This window comes from Triticum urartu, chromosome 5A (assembly GCF_056163025.1).
Source record: "Triticum urartu cultivar PI428250 chromosome 5A, HENAU_Tu73, whole genome shotgun sequence".
NCBI classification, from domain to species: Eukaryota; Viridiplantae; Streptophyta; class Magnoliopsida; order Poales; family Poaceae; genus Triticum; species Triticum urartu.
This window is the reverse complement of record NC_141877.1, coordinates 7,227,772-7,245,500: the sequence shown is the minus strand read 5'-3', so window position 1 is coordinate 7,245,500 and position 17,729 is coordinate 7,227,772. Positions and strand designations below refer to the sequence as shown.

The 17,729-nt window shown below is 45.6% G+C and overlaps 2 protein-coding genes across 2 annotated transcripts; one reads left to right on the top strand and one right to left on the bottom strand.

The window, feature by feature from the left end:
* The first annotated feature begins 649 nt into the window (after positions 1–649).
* LOC125506845 (uncharacterized) lies at positions 650–8,460 on the top strand. Its single transcript, XM_087523119.1, is given in 10 exon segments — positions 650–810; positions 2,236–2,419; positions 2,512–2,767; positions 2,885–3,107; positions 3,210–3,333; positions 4,201–4,389; positions 4,813–5,805; positions 6,357–7,066; positions 7,068–8,082; positions 8,425–8,460. Coding segments are annotated over 9 exon segments (3,708 nt in total). The 5' UTR covers positions 650–810; positions 2,236–2,257.
* An 8,439-nt stretch (positions 8,461–16,899) lies between these two features.
* On the bottom strand, positions 16,900–17,505 carry LOC125555412 (3'-5' exonuclease-like). The gene has a single exon (XM_048718380.2). It carries the CDS (start codon positions 17,503–17,505, stop codon positions 16,900–16,902), a length of 606 nt encoding a protein of 201 aa, XP_048574337.2.
* Positions 17,506–17,729: the final 224 nt, after the last annotated feature.

Below are 17,729 nucleotides of genomic sequence, written 5' to 3'. Positions count from 1 at the left end.
AATGCTCGGCACATCGGTGGAGGGGTTGCGCATCCGCCACCGCGTTCCAACGCCAGACGGACCGCATCGCCTCCGGCGAGGCAGCTACGGCTGGACTAGCGTCGGATCCATGCGCCATTTGGGCGGACGCAATGGATTCCCGACGAAAGGAGTCCGAGCGCTGCCGTGCACGGGCCTCCTCCCGGGCGCGACGGAGCGCAAGCCAGACGACCATATCCTCCTTGGGGCCGCATGGGATGAGCTCAGGGTCGACGAATCTGAAGGTGAAGGACTCAGACCCGCTGCCCGCCATGCCGGAGATAGCCGGAAGACGCCGGAGACGAGTTTGGGTGGCGAATGGGAGTGGACGGGAGTGGCTAGAATTTGGTCCGACGAGCGGATGAGAAAGAATATATGTGGGGTCGGGTGGGCCAGGGTGGGCTGGATCCGATATGGCGGGCGTGCCCGGGCGCTCCATATTTATCCTATATTTAGACTGGATATAAAGAGGTGCCGGTCAACCTAGACGTTTGAAAACCGTTTGAGGAGTTCGTCTCGGTCAAAATTCTATGACTGGACAGTGATCGAGTGGCCCGTCCTCAGCAGGTCTGAGCGTGCGCATGAATGTTTGTCCATCCATCCAAACATGGCCCACGCCTTAGCCCTCAGTGATTGAGGAAGAAAACCTGCACCCAGCTGCCATTATTGACCACGGCTGGATCTCACCTCCCGGCTGGAAGTACTACTACCCATATCCTCCTGAGATTGAAATCCCTTTTCCACAGTCACTGGGCAACACTTCGCAGCGCTGCAGCAGGGCTTCTTCTCCAGGTAATAAATCACAGTTTCTCTTGTTCCAGGTAAAATATCTTCTCAGCATAGTGGAAGTAGTACTCCTGCTCCTCCTGCATCTGCTTGGTTGCTAGTTTCTTGATGGTGTTTAGATGCTTTTGACCAGTCATCCGTACTGTTCCAAGACCTGCTCCTCCTGTATAATGATGCCTGCACCTAGTTGGCATTTTTTCTTTTCTTTTTGCGATAAACCTAGTTGATTTGGTTGCAGGATCTAGATCTGACTTCTCGGCTGGAAGTATCCATGTCCTGAGATAAACCCCCCTTCCCCACAGCAAGATCTGGATCTCACCTCTCTGCGGGAAGTACCCATGTCCTGAGGTAAAATCCCCTTGTCCAAACAGCACTCTGTCCAGTGTCCGCGGGACTGGAACGTCTGAAACTCGCCGTCCCCTCACAGTGCTACAGCTCGGCTTCTCCCGCATGATTGCTATCTTTAGTTCCAGTACCTGCTGCGTCTTAACAGTGTTTAGGATGCTTTGGACCAGTCTTCCACACGTTGGCATCTTTGATTCAAATAAATCCCATTGGCGTTGTGATATGAACCATTTTGATTCAACGGATTTGCGTGTAATTTTGTAGGATTTTGTTCTTCAGGATTTTCTTTCACCACAAAGCTTGTGTGATTATTTGTAGAATTGACAGGCATGCAAATTTTACCATGGACTAGTTAACGCACAATTCAAAAGGAGAATCTAATCTCATGGATTTGTTCCGCTGTTTATATGACAACTATGGCAAGCAGATTCAAAAAGTGTCAGCCTTTTCCTGTCGTGCAGCCAAACAAGTTCAGTTACTTATTACATTCTCTTTTTTCCTGCGGATAATAGAAAAAGACACTCTTATCTCTACCGACTGCCTTGGTCGAACCAGCCACTTAATGCTGGGTTTACGGAAGAGACATACTTGTCTATTCATGGTATTTATCCAGTTAACTAAGAATAATGGTTTCAGAGTTTTGCTCGTTGAGGGAATGTGAGCAAAGTAATCCAATCTTTTCTATTTGCAAAAGAGTAGAGTGATGATCTTTGTGTAATTCTGCCCTGAATGTAAATATCACAATGCTAAATTTATTTTGTCAGAACGATCACACATTACACTTTTAATTAACTATATTCACAAAGTTACACTTTTGTCTTTGTGTCTTGCTAGGTCTAACCGTCTAAGTATAGTCCTGAAAACTATAACATGCTATAGGGTGCATTTTATGAAATGTGATATGTTTAAGATTGGTTCTATGAAATGATTCATGCTAAAGTGCAGCGCTGTCTAATTTTTTTTCTTAAAGGTGTAGTATAGCAATAGTATTGTAAAGGAAGTGTAGTGTCATGATATTTACTCTGTCTTTCATGATCGTTGAGAATCTAATACACTCATGAATAAATCATTCTCTCTTGTTTCAAGGTTATTTTGTTTGTAACTGCAAATGGAACACCATGATATTACCCCGCAAAGTGACCTGGAGGGTATTCTGTTTGATGAAAGCGCAGAACCAAAGGCTCTACCATTATCACTTCTGGAGCACATCACCAGCGGTTTCTCTCGTGGTGAAGAAATTGGCAATGGTGGTTTTGCAACGGTTTATAAGGTATGGATATGGTAACTCTCAGCTGCCTTTATTTAGATCGCAGTTTATCTGAAAACATAAGTTGACGCTGCCAAAACATGTTGCGGTTATAGGGAATGCTTGACAATGGCATGGTTGCTGTGAAGAAGCTTTTTGGAACGGTTGATCTTGATGAGAAGAAATTCAGTGAAGAGATACGTTGTCTGATGAAGGCAAAGCACAAAAATATTGTGCGGTTCCTAGGATATTGCGCTGACACACAAGGAGAAATGGTAGATTGCGGGGGAAAGCTTGTCTTGGCAGATGTACGACAAAGGTTGCTCTGCTTTGAATATCTACCTAAAGGGAGTCTTGATAAGCATATCACTGGTAGGATGATGTGGCACGTATTTGGTTCAAGCATCCATGTATTTAGCACTTAATGACTAATTCATGACTTAAAGTATTTTAATTACTAGACCAACTTTCTGCTCTCCTGCTTTGTAGATGCATCTTGTGGACTTGAATGGAGAGAGCGATATCAAATTATCAATGGAATTTGTGACGGTTTGTATTATCTTCACCAAAAGCACATCGTTCACTTGGATCTTAAACCCGGAAATATATTATTAGATAATAATATGATCCCGAAAATTTCTGATTTTGGTCTTTCGAGATGCTTCGATGAAAATCAAACTCGTACTATTGCTTCGAAGGTGATTGGAACTATGTAAGCTTGATATGACCGTTGGAAGCTCTGTTTTTGTTATGCATGAATGAATATCAATCCCTTTTTCCATTAATCGGTTAGATTATATAAATGTTCATGCAGGGGATATTTGGCACCAGAATTCTGTAGTGTCAGACAGATCACAGTCAAGTCGGACATATATAGTCTTGGTACGATAATCATAGAGATAATAACAGGAGAGAAAGGATATGCTGATGTTGCCAATGTAAGACAAGCAATCCATTCCAATATAAAGGCATGATTTCAAAATTAGTTTATTACAGTACTTCATATAACATCATTCTTCTGTTTAAACATAGCATATTAGTGCAAAACACTAATTAGCTGCAAACGAGTCAAACATATTTTCCCCAGGTATCATGGTGACTGCAAAATTTCTAGATACATAGGAATGGTTATGTGTTACCATAATGGATCTTCGGTGTTACCATCTACTACAATCCGGCTGGTCAATATTAGAATTGTAACATACATATTGAACTGTGTTAAGGGTGTGCTTGGATTTTGGCCAACCGCCCTTACAATTTTGGGCCATCACCAAAATTTTGGTCTATGTTTGGATGGCTACCATTTGGCATGCCAATGCTTCTTTGTCTATTCTAGTTCATTTTTGTTGCCAATGTTGGCCAATTTATGGGCAAGCAAAAGATCTACTAATTTTTTGGTTAGCCAACTATTTGGTAGGGCAAGGCTATGCTAGAACCAAACACACCCTAAATTGTCCTTATGTGCTACTTTGTCAAGTGTAAAGCAAGTGATATTATATAGTGGGCTGATATACGTAACATTTCCTAGCTAAAATGTTCCTTGTTTTTCAGTTTGAGTAAGTGAGTAGTTTTTTTAGCTAGGCTGGATGCCTGTTGCTTCCGGGTGGCGGAAGGATTTTGCTATGATTTTTTATGCCTCCTATTTTTATAATAATAATAATAATAATAATAATAATAATAATTTTTTGTATTCTGTGAATTTTGCCACTCTTCTTTATATGAAGAGACGCGGATCTTCAGCATGTCCTGTAAAAATATATCTTGCTCCTTTTCATAGATTATAACACACGATTCCAATTTCATAGGTAATTGAGAGGTGGAGCAATAGGTTGGAGAAATCACAGCCAGACACACAACTGGAGCAAGTACGAGTATGCACTGAAATAGCGATAGAGTGCAGTGACTTTAACCCGGCAAGAAGACCAGATACGAATAATATAATTAATAGGCTTCGTGCAACAAAAAATGCAGATGAGTTTGCTACTGAACTGAAGGTAAGGTCATGCATGGCACATGCCATATGAATGCTATGTTAAGGCAGCAAAGACAACAATCCAGCTAGTCTACAACAGTTTGTGCCAGTACGTTCATATGGTTGTTATGGTTATGTGTAGTTGTGTTTTTAAAATGGATTGTTGTGTTGCAGTTTTGTGCTGTAGCATGTTAAATATCCATAGGCTTGATTTTTCTCCTACCATTGCATTCTCAAATTTTGAAGGAATTGACTTCTTATGTTTGGGGATGTTGCACTTTTCCCAAGGTGTCATTTTTATACAATTAAGTGCGGCAGGTTTGCACTTACTTAAGGAAGAGATTAACTTTAAAAAATATCATATTTTAGTTGGGTTTAATTATAAAAAATCCTAAACCTATTTAGGTTTCCAGGAGATTATATTCTGATATTTCCATGTACTCAGATTGCAGATATGCTTCCTGATAGGGAAACATCGTCAGATGTGGAACAAACATTAATCATCGGATGGACTGAGGAAAAACAGAAAATATTGTCTATTTTATCCGAGAGCATCACAGAAGAAATGGTTATCCTTCCTATATATGGCATTGGAGGCATTGGCAAGACAACCTTGGCACAACTGGTATTCAATGACCCACAGTTCCAAGACTACACTCGGGTGTGGGTATATGTTTCCCAGGAACTCAACTTGAGCCAGATTGGCAACTCCATAATAACACAGTTAACTGACAAAATTGGCAATATATCTACCAAACAGATGCTTCATAAACGCCTTAAAGAGCTGTTTTTTGGTAAGCGCATCCTTATTGTTTTAGATGATCTATGGGAGGAGAACCCAAAAGAGTTTGATAAACTGAAGGTTATGCTAGGGCTTGGCCTGGGAAGGAAGGTGGTTATAGTAACTACACGTGATGGAGGCCTCGCAAGGAAAATTTGTAGTCCTGCAGTTACACCATACAAGCTGGAGACTTTGACGGTTGATAAGTGTTGGACTATAATAAAACAAAAGGCTGACTTTGAAGACCGAGTCGACCAAGAACAATTGGAGCATATAGGAAGGGAGATTGCGACCAAGTGTGGAGGTGTGGCCTTAGCAGCTCAATCACTTGGACATATGTTGAACGGCATGACGGCAGATGAATGGGAGTCGGTGAGAGACAGTTATTTCTGGAGTCTATCAACTTCGGAGGGCCACGAAGTGCTTGGATCCTTACTGTTAAGCTATAGCCACATGTCTGTTTCGTTGAAGTTGTGCTTTTCCTATTGTGCAATCTTTCCAAAAGGTCACATAATGATGAAGTATGATCTAATTTACCAATGGATTGCTCTTGGGTTCATCGAGCAATCTAGGATATTTGATTTTATGCAGCTCTCCGAGGATTATATCATGCAACTTTTGGGGATGTTCTTCCTTGAATATTCAAAGGATCCTAAGGTGAGTTGCTACATAATTCTCACATTAATTTCAACATTACGTAGTCCTACTCGGCTACTCACATCAGAGCAAAAAAAACACACATTCTAGTGCATCTGCCCGTGTTACAATTTTTCCTTTGAATTTTTGTTGGTAAATTCATAAATGTCTAGTAAAAATGTATGAGGCTATTTCCTTACTAAGAAAACATATAATATAATTATATGAACTGTACAAAAGAGACATCTTTGTGCGCACATTGCTGCCCTATTTTGGCAATTTTTTGTCTATTCCGTGCAGATAACAAATATGCACAATTTACAGATATTTTTGCTAGTGCTTATAGTTTAATTGAACAGACAGTTGTGAATGCATTTGTTTGATACGAGATAACCTACTCTTGGTGTAACATAACATTTGTCATGAGCGATTCGAAGAGGGTAAAAAACATGGATGGATAATTATGAAACTAGAGGGTATAAAAAACATGGAAGTATTTCTATTGATAATTAGAGCACTATAAAACGAAATAAAGTTCAAAGTTCTGATAACATTCGGTGTTTTTGCTGTAGAGTGGTGAAATGCAGGACAGAGATGTTACATTTTTCAGGATGAATGACCTAGTGCACGATCTCGCCAGGATGATCTTGGCCCATCAATTTAACGATAAGGGCAGTGTTGGTGGAAACAAATGCCGCTATGCATTGCTCACAGATTGTAGCAATCCATTGCAGTTTTCCTTCACTTCTCCTGCAAATATAAAGGCGCTGCATTTTCGGGACTGCAGCAATACACAACTTCGTGGAAGTGCATTTTCGTCAGCTAAGTGCCTCCGTGTCTTGGACTTAAGTGAATGCCTTATTCAGAAGCTACCTGATTGTATTGGCCAACTGAAGCAGCTGAGATTTCTTCATGCTCCACGGATACAAGATAAGATGATTCCCAATTGTATCACCGAGCTCTCAGAATTAAATTATCTCAACCTTAGAGGCTCTGAGAAAATCTTAGCACTGCCGGAGTCAATTGGTGATATTAAAGGTCTGATGCATCTTGATTTATCAGGTTGCACTGGAATAAGTGAACTCCCTATATCATTCGCAGAGCTGAAGCAGTTGGTTCATCTGGATTTATCACATTGCCGTGTGTCTATATCAGAAGCTTTTGGTGGTTTTACCAAACTACAATATTTGAATTTATCAGTTGAACATTCTGACAGAAGGCTACCAGACGTCATCGGCAATCTAATCAAACTCAGGTATTTAAATCTATCGGGATGCATGGAAATTTCCGTCAAGTGATGATCAAATCGGCCGTTTGCTTGGCTCTATCTGCACCCTTTCCAATCTAGAGCATCTGGACTTGTCTGGGAATAGAAAGCTTTCCAGTATACCAACAAGTATTGGCAACCTCAGGCAGCTTCATACGCTGGACCTCTCAGGCTGCCATCGCCTAAAGAAGCTTCCTAATAGTATGATTAATATGGTTAATTTGAAGGTTCTAATTGTGGAAAAAGAGGTTAGATTGGATGAATCTATGTGTGCTCTCTTAAATTTTGTCTCGTTGCCACACTTTGTGGTGTATGCTTCAAGTGATAAATGTAGCAGCAATATCAACCTCCTTGAGCCTACAAATCCTGATAAGCTGACGATAGATAGACTTGAAAATGTGAAGTCTACAAAAGAGGCATGGAGTATAAAGCTGATAGAGAAACAAAACATGAAAGTGTTAACATTTCGATGGACCGAAAATGCTGAGAGGTTTGTGGATGACAAGGATGTGCTGGAACAGCTAGTGCCACCAAGCAGTGTACAGATATTGACTATAGTTGGTTACACGAGTCTCAGCATTCCTGATTGGCTTATGGATATTAGGCAGTATCTCCCTGATCTTTTGGAGTTAAATTTGTTGAATTTTCCTAAGTGCAACACGCTACCAGCACTTGGTCAACTACCAAATCTATTAGAGCTGGATCTCTACCGTATGGAGAGCTTGGAAGAGTGGAACACTGCATATAACACTGGTGAGGGAGGTGCAAATGGGCTTATGTTTCCTAAGCTTGAGAAGTTGAGCATAAAGCAATGTCGCAAGTTGAGGATAGGACCATGTCTGCCTAGAGCTTTGTCTTAGGACATAGTAGATTGTGATAATGTGCTGTCATCATGGGGAGAGAGCTCATCACGCAGCGGTGCCTCCTCTTCTCCAATAACTGATCTGGATGTTAGTGAAAGCAAGGTGCCCTTGCATGAGTGGAGGTTGCTTCACCACCTCCCTGCCCTCCGTAAGTTAACTGTCCTCCATGTGTATATATATATGGATTTTTCATAGCCCGGTATTTAAAACATTTTGTACTGCTTTTATTCTCGCACTGACCAGTGCCCACTCTTTCTTTATCCGCAAATATATACACACATGGCATGAGTATCTCTGGAGAGTCATTCTAAGTGTCGAATTAGGTGTCTATATTTTTTTTCTTTACTTGATACTGTACCTTTGTGTCAAGATTACTCAGTAAAATATGCAATACTTGCACTAATTATCCATCTAAGAGGAAAATAATTCTGGTTGTAGTTGTGCACTGCTATAGCACGGACAGTTATACATGTTGTGTGCTGTTCTGATTATACTGTTACTGTTGTTCAGGACTTCGACTTCCTACCATCAAACTACTCAGACTAAGAAGACATAATCGGTTACTCTTCTTTTTGCGGGGGCAACAATGCCGACACTCAGTGTATACGCGTATGCAGGAAGAGCAGCCATTACCGCAGCTAATCAACTTCCTGCCAGAGCATTCGTCCACGATTCGGGAGGAAACATCAGATGAAGAAGTGATAGCAGAATCGACCGTCGAGGAGACAACCGATAGCCAAGCAGTAGATATTAATCTGTGTTTATTCATGTGTTTAATTGTAGTCATTTGCCATGCATGTTCCCTAATTCATGTTTGTTTTGTTACATGCATGGGTAATTAATTAATATGACTTTCTGTCGTGAAAGCTGACATGACAAAGCTGAAGAAGCTTTCGATTATGAAACACAGCATTTTCCTTATCTGTCCTGTGAGGATGCGAACACAAAATTAATCTGCAGCTTCGCATACAGCAGCGGCATTCTCTCCTTTGGTTTTTGAAGTCTTTTGATGCTCTCATCTACTGGCTCTTTCAGCGGCAGAGCGCGCGAGTTATATAGAATTGCCTTGCTGGTGCTGTTGCTCTCTCAGCGACGTACGGCGAGAGTTCTGCAGTAGGCGTTAAACAACAATATGTTTGCCGTGAATTGCCCCATGGGCTGCACCTCTATTTAATCTGATAGACCTTGTACAACAAGGATACAATCAATTTGATACTAATCAGATCGTAGACTACCATACACAGCAGATTACAATTGCTACATAATATCTCCATCATAATTACATGAGATATGACTGATACTATTCCATGTACGTTAACATTCCCCCTCAATCTCAACCGGCCACAAGGTTGAGATTGTGTCGTAATTTCTCCAGCATGATCTTTGTAGCAGGTTTAGTGAAGGCATCTGCTACTTGATCACCGGAAGACACAAAACGTACATTCAATGCTCCTTGTGCCACCTTTTCTCTCACGAAGTGGAAATCCACCTCAATATGCTTCGTCCTTGCATGGAACACTGGATTTGCAGTTAAGTATGTGGCACCTAAATTATCACACCATAAAACTGGTGGTCGCGGCAGAGGTACTCTCAGGTCTCTAAGCACAGACTGCACCCATGTGACTTCAGCTGCACCATTTGCAAGGGCCTTGTACTCCGCCTTGGTACTAGATCGTGACACTGTTGGCTGTTTTCTAGCACTCCAAGAAATCAGATTGGGTCCTAGGAAGACCACAAAACCACCTGTAGAGCGTCTGTCATCGGCACATCCCGCCCAGTCAGCATCAGTGAAAACACTTAGAAGTGTGGAGTGTGATTGACGAATCTGGAGACCAGTAGCCACAGTACCTTTAACATATCTTAGTATGCGCTTGACAGCCTCCCAATGCACATCAGTGGGTTTGGACAGATATTGGCACACTTTGTTTACAGCAAAAGAAATATCTGGGCGGGTAAGCGTGAGATACTGCAACCCTCCGACAATACTGCGATAGCTGAAGGCATCATCACCATTGAGAGGAGTGCCAAGAGCTGCTGCCAACTTATCAGTGACGGACATGGGAGTAGAAACCGCCTTGTAATTCTCCATATGTGCACGGTGAAGTAGGTCATCGGCATACTTACGCTGAGAGAGCACCATTCCCCCTGAATTGTAGGTGGCTTCAATCCCAAGGAAGTAAGCGAGACGACCTAGATCCTTGATAGGAAAAGACCCGGCAAGAGTGCGAAGCAGTCGATCCACCGCTTTAGAACAGGAGCTAGCAATGACAATATCATCAACATAAACAAGCATGTAAATGACCACACGCCCTTTCCGAAAAATGAAGAGGGAAGTGTCAGCCTTAGAGGACTGAAAACCAAGTTGATGTAGTCGATCACTGAGGCGGGAATACCAAGCTCGGGGAGACTGTTTCAGCCCATAGATTGACTTCCGAAGCTTGCACACATGATGAGGGTAGCGAGGATCCTCAAAGCCCGGTGGCTGCTGCATATACACCTCCTCATCAAGAAGACCATGGAGGAATGCATTGCTCACATCAAGTTGTCGCAAACACCAACCCTGTGAAACAGCGAGTGAGAGCACAAGGCGAACAGTAGCTGGTTTGACAACTGGACTAAACGTGTCGAGATAGTCAACACCATACTGCTGAGTGAACCCGCGAGCGACCAGGCGGGCTTTGTACTTGTCAAGAGAGCCATCAGAATGTTGCTTGACTTTGAAAATCCACTTACAGCTGACAATGTTGGTGCCGGAAGGACGTGGAACAAGCGACCACGTCGCGGTGTGCTGAAGGGCTGAAAACTCCTCTTGCATAGCGGTTTTCCATGCAGGATCAACGAGCGCCTGTCGGTACGTAGCTGGAGCGGCCACAACAGCACTGAAACCACGACGATACGGGTTGTACCGGACAGTGCCATCAGTGGGGATTTTCGGGCGTTGTATGTTGTTCTGAAGACGCGTGCGTGTCCGCTCAACGGGGGGAGCCGCAGACCGAGCCGGCTGCAAGGCAGGAGGTGATGGAGGAGCGGCCGCCGGAGAGACCGACGGCGAGGCCGGTGGTGATGCAGAGGCACTCGTCGGAGAAGCCGTTGGCGAGGCTGGTGGTGATGGAGGAGCGCCCGCTGAAGACGCCGGCGCGTCTGGTCCGGCATTGACGCGCGCAGAGGCGTCAAGTGCAGGCGATCTACGCGCTGATGGTGAGGCCGGCTCGTCTATCTGGTCAGTACATGGCGTAGACGTGGTAGAGGCCGGAGTCGGCCCACCTGATGGAGAAGCACCACAGCCGGGGCCTGCTGCTGGACGTGTGGCACATGATGGCTGGGTGCATGGCGTTGTAGCATGCACGTCGCTATGGCCCTGTACAGCGCTCGTAGATACATGTCGTTCCTCTGTATCTGCAGGACACAAGTCAGGAAACAAAAACGACAAGTTGTAGTTTCTCACATTAGCATCCTGAACTACTGGCTCATTGGAAGGAAAGGATACAGGAGGATTTAAGCGAGACAAGTCGGGACACGCACTAGTTGCAAAGGGAAAAACATTTTCATCAAAGACGACATCACGGGAGATATAGATGCGACCAGTGGACTTGTCAAGACACTTATAACCTTTATGGAACGGACTATATCCGAGAAAAACGCACATCTTGGAGCGGAACTCAAGTTTTCGGGAGTTGTATTTACGAAGACTAGGCCAACATGCACATCCAAATACACGAAGAAAAGAGTAATCGGGCGTGATGTGAAGAAGACGTGTGAGTGGTGGCATATTTTGAAGGGTCCGGCTGGGCATGCGGTTAATCAAATAACATGCGGTAAGAAAAGCTTCATCCCAATAACGCAAAGGAAGATTGGAGTGAGCGAGGAGGGCAAGCCCGGTTTCAACCAAGTGCCGGTGCTTCCGTTCAGCTATACCATTTTGTTGGGATGTATGTGGACAGGATATGCGATGAGAAATACCGACACGCTGAAAAAATTTATGCAAGCGGTGGTATTCACCCCCCCAATCAGATTGAACCGCACGGATTTTTGCATTGAGGAGTCTTTCGACATGGGCCTGAAAATTATAAAAAAACTTGTTCGACATCAGATTTATGTTTAAGAAGATAAATCCACGTAAAATGGCTAAAGTCATCAACAAAGCTAACATAAAACTTAAAACCTCCAGAGGAGGCGAGAGCAGGACCCCACACATCGGTATGAATAAGCTCAAGTGGTTTCGAAGAAACACGGGATGAATTATTGTAAGGTAATTGATGACTTTTGGCGCGTTGACATGCGTCACAAACGAAAGTATCATGACTCGACGAACAAGGGAGTTTATTTGACCGAACGACAGACTCAACTACATTATTTGATGGGTGACCCAAACGATGATGCCACTGACTCGATGAAGAACGGACTCCGGAGAGAGCTCGACGTGATGATGACGACGACGGCCGACCATATGGGATGGGGTAGAGGCCATTGCGACTTCTACCGAGAAGGACCCTCCTCGTGATTTTGTCCTTCACACAAAAGAAAAAACGGTGAAATTCCACAAACACTTGGTTATCTGAAACAAGACGATAAACAGAAAGAAGATGTTTGTGAATTTCAGGGACGTGCAGAACATTTTTAAGGTGGATGGGATCACTAGAGCCAGCAAGTTTAGTATGACCAATATGAGAAATTTCCAAACCTGCACCATTTGCAACTTGAACTTGATCCTTTCCACCATAGCGCTCGTGCACCGTCAAGCGGTCGAGGTCGCTGGTGAGGTGGTCAGTGGCACCCGTGTCGAGGTACCAATTGTTGTCGCGGTGGCCGTATGTAGCCATGTTGCCGCTGCGGTCGTTGTAGCGATCGCGACAATCGGTGGCGTAGTGCCCCTCCTCGCGGCATATTTGGCACCTTGGAGGACGACGGTTCCTGCCGCCGCCGCCGTTGTGACGGCCAAAGTTGTTGCCACGGTTGCCATTGGAACCATAGCGGCCACCATTGCCACCACTCCTGTTTCCATGGCCACCATGGCCACCATTGCTGTTCTGGTTGCCGTCGCGGGAACCGGAGCCATTGCCGTGGCGCACGACGTTGTTGGCTGATGAAGAGAAGTCGCCGCTGTTCGCGGCATGCTGCTCCTGACGCGCCTCGAAGCTGAGAAGGTAGGCATAAAAATCGGAGAGGCTTACTTCTCCTGTGAAGATGGAGAGCGCAGTCATGAGGGGGTCATATTCCTGACCCAGCCCACCGATTATGTGCCCGATGATCTCGTCATCGGACAGTACCTCGCCGACGGTGGCCAGTGCGTCGGCATAGCCTGTCATCTTGTGGAAGAATTCTGCCGCTGACATGTCCTTCTTCTTCGTCTGCGACAACTGCGTACGGAGTTGGCGCACACTGGCCCGATTCTGGGCAGCGAACATAGCGCCGAGGGCAGTCCAAATGGCCGTCGCGGAGGTCGCTCGCGTCATCTGGGCGAGCACTTCCTCCGTCATGGAGGACAGGAGCGCGCCGAGCACGGCCTGGTCGGTCCTCCTCCATGGCTCGTACTCAGGGTTGGGCACGGAGCGTGCAGCATCGCCGGTGCCCTCGGTGATCGTCTTCGGCGGCGCTGGAACGGAGCCGTCGAGGTAGCCGAACAGACCGGCGCCAGTGAGGTTTGGGACAACCTGCGCCTTCCATAGCAGGAAGTTGGCGCGGGTGAGCCGGACGGTGATGAGGCCGGCGAGCGACGGCATGGTAGCGGTGTGGCCGGAGACGAGCGGGCCGGCGGTGGTGGTGACGAGTGCGCCGGAGGTGGTGCCAGCCATGTCGTGGAGAGATGGGATCGAGGCTCTGTTACCACGTTAAACAACAATATGTTTGCCGTGAATTGCCCCATGGGCTGCACCTCTATTTAATCTGATAGACCTTGTACAACAAGGATACAATCAATCTGATACTAATCAGATCGTAGACTACCATACACAGCAGATTACAATTGCTACATAATATCTCCATCATAATTACATGAGATATGACTGATACTATTCCATGTACGTTAACAGTAGGACGGTGGAACAATTGCAAAACTGAAGAAAAGTCAGTCTAGCTTGTTTGTCCTGCTAGTTTTTGCCTTTTTGGCTGCAGCAGGCAACTATAGCTTTAGTTGACACTAACCATGCCCGCCGGCGTTGCACTCCCTCAGTATTAACCAACGTACTAGCATACACTCCCTCAGTCCGGAGAAATGTATATATCTAGAACAATTAATTTGAAAAGAAAAAAAAAGCATTTGAAGAAGGTGCTCCTAAAATTCAGACATTTGAACCTAACATTTTGAGCAACACAACTACACAAGGTTCAGTTGGTTGCCGAAGCATAACAATCTTGCTTTTCCAAATAGCTTATAAAATCCAAAAAATAGTTTAAATGATGGTCCGGATACAGGCAACTTGCATAAGGGAAACATCAAGTCCAAGAAAAAAGAGTAATTATGGGTTCAACGCACATCAGGAAAACCCACTGCCTGTACTCTTAGGTGGAATACAAACTATGGGACAAAAAACCTGACGCACCAAACTACCCTGTTACAACCACGCAATATAAGCAACAGAAGGTTGTACATAAACATACGGTAAATGTCCCGGGGACTGGGATACATAAAAGATAGTTGCAGAGAACAGAGTTGAACCACAAATGTGTAGCGCCTCAGAGATGGACGGATCTTTGAGGGAAAAGAGGGTCAGATCAGTAAACGAAATGATGCAGGGCAAATGGAGTGAAGAAACCAGCGGGCCAAAATGTCTACCCTTTCTTACAACGTGTCAACTATGCACTCGCTCAAGTGACACTTGCATTTTCGGAAATTGAGTTCATCCATCGTCTCTAATCATAACAACCAAAACATATACAAATGAATTACCACTGCGACCAACCAGCAGCAGTAAAATTTCGTAGTGCATTTTTCAGAAAGTTGATGAGCCACTACACTTGCTGGTCCTCCTGCATCCCCCATATATGCAGAGCCATGGGTATTGTTGTCCGGTAAATGAGACAAGTCAACAAAACAGAGCTTCCTCCGTGAAGGCACCATTTGGATGCACCTCATCAATCATACCAACACTTACTGATCCTGGGCATTATTGTTCATCTCTACAATCACCCTACAATACATCTAGACGCACCTCTTCAACTGCAGTACGAATACTCTGTGATCCTGGGCATTGTTCATCACTAGAAGCATGCGCAAGATTTAACCGAGAGCCGTGTTCATCCGATCAACCCGTTTCACTTTCAGAACCTTCACACTGACCATTCGATCCAATCTACAACGTGAGCACTTCCAATCAGAAGTCCTGCAATAACAAAGACTAACAAATATAACTCCATTATTACTTATGCAGAAATCCGAGAAACATAATTAAGCGTGCCGGTTTAATTATATACCAGTTCTTCCTCGAGTCCCCGTTTGGTTATCCACGTTTGGGACACCCTTAAATTGACCGAAGCCGTTTGGGACACCCTTTCCTACAAATATAGCGTCCTGCTTGTCCCATACATGCTTCTTCCAACGAAATCACGGCTTCCGAGGGTGTGGTTACTTAATGTCTTTGATCGCATGTCCTTCCTCCATGATCACTGGGTCTCCACTCCAGGGCTCTGGTTGCGCATCTTCAAAATGTTCCAGTCATCTTCAGTAATCGTAGGCCACTTTTTGCGGACCTCGAAATCTTTGAGAAGATGCTTGTTTCTCGCGGTGGATTTCTGAGAACTCAAATTCTTGAAGAACTTATAGATTGCGTGGTTGTTTACCTAATTCTTTGGATATAATAGGTTGTCGTACTCGAACTTGAATCTAGTGTGCATCCTTCATAGGAGGAGGTGACGCATATTCTCTTTCTCATAAACTCTTAGATTGGTCTTATTTGGAGATTTCTCAAAGGATGACACCTAGGGCGTTGCCGAAGTGATTCGAGGCCTTCTGCAGACTGGCAGACTCACCAATGGAGCTAACTCAAGTGACCAAAAGCCTGTTGGTGCCGATAGTATTTTGGACATCCGGCGAGCCGAGGCTTCCCGGACGTGGTCCTCCGCATCATAGCACGCCAGTAGGAGGTTGACGTAGTTGTGCCAGCGCGTGAATTTTGTGCCGTCCAGGGCCAGCTTGAAGTCGATGAAGCTGGCGACGTTGGCTGGGATGGCGGGAGAAGAGCCGAAGGGGGAAGGCGGCGACACAGGTTGGGTGGGAGGGAGGCAAGAGGGAGACCGACGGATCCGGAGTTCTCGTCCGTAGCCAGAGCACGAGGGCACACGTCAATAGGGAGGCCTGCAGTGAGATCCGCGGCAGCAGCTGCGACGGCATGATCGCCATCAGCCGTGTGCGTGGGAGAGGTAGAGGGAGGGGTAGACATTGCTCTGGTTACCAAACTGAATTATGAATCTCGTGTGTATTGCCATAGCTGGTTACAGGTGCATATACATTGGGATCTTTACATGCAGGGCACGACCCGAGTGGTGGCGCTGGACTAGGGAAGTCCCTAAAGACTAGACTTACTGGTACATCAGAATAACGAGACATACATCAACATAATTATACAACACATAACGTGACAGTTCAACAATGAGTTCCTCAGAAAATATTACAGCTCCATCGGATGCAACATTTTCATCCGATGAAACAACTTTTGCACGAGTGATGGGTAATATGATCGAGAAAGAGATAATAGTTGAGGACCGAAGAATTGCACTTTCAGAGATTATATGCAGTCGAGTCATGGCAAAGTTAACTCTGGTGGACATTTGTATCCAAAGTTACTACCTAGCATAAGGGAGTCGCCATGGGCATCAACTCTTTAGAAGAAAAGTCCTCGACAACTCATCATCACCAATGTCTGGCTGATTCTTCATTACAGATCGATAAAACTCCTAATAATTAAGCAATCCAAACGCCCTAGTACTTAAGAGCTAGTACACGTAGGTATTGCAGGACAGCCGAAGACGGCCGTGGATCATGCATGCATCTCAGTAGTCGCCGGTGAGGAGCTTCCGGCCGACCTCGAAGGAGACGAACGCGTCGATGCAGGCGTACTTGATCTGCTCGTCGGAGAGGCGGTAGGCGTCCCACGGTCCCATCGTGATGCTGTGCGGCTTGTCGACGCTGGCCCCCATGACGGCGTCCGCGACGTCCCTGAGCCCGGCCTGGCGGAGCCACGGCCTGCCCATCTCGTCGGCCGCGAGGTGGCGCAGGTCGACGGTGTTGGCGACCCCGAGGCCGTGGTCGTTACTCAGGCGGTTGGCGTCGTCCTGCACGCCGACGCCGACGAAGCGGAAGTCCGGGTCGGCGAGGAAGGTGACGAGCGCCTGTGGGAAGTAGTCGGCGTGGAGGAGCTGGAAGATGAGGCAGCGGCGGCCGACGCAGAGCTGCAGGAGCGCGACGGGGTTCTGCGCGTGGCTGTAGCTGGGGCGCCACTCCACGTCCAGCCCCACGATGAGCTTGTGGTAGACCCAGCGGTAGACGTAGCGGATCTTGCGGAGCCAGGCGGCCACGGCGGCGCCGGAGGACGTGATGGTGGTGGTGATGACGTCGCCCTCGAAGTCCACGTCGCCGACCAACGTCTCGGTGGCCATCGCGATTTGTGTTCACGGCAGCTAGGTAGCACAAACACACAGAAAGAGATCTAATCTAAACAAGGCGTAAACCCAGCGAGCGGCGTCGCGAGAAGCGCCGTGTGTGATTAACTACTTGCCACAAATGGTCAAAGTAGTAGTTGCCATGTGTATTTACCTAGTTGCCACGTGTGGTCCAACCATAGTTGCCATGTATTGTTAATCACAGTGTCCATGTGTGTTTA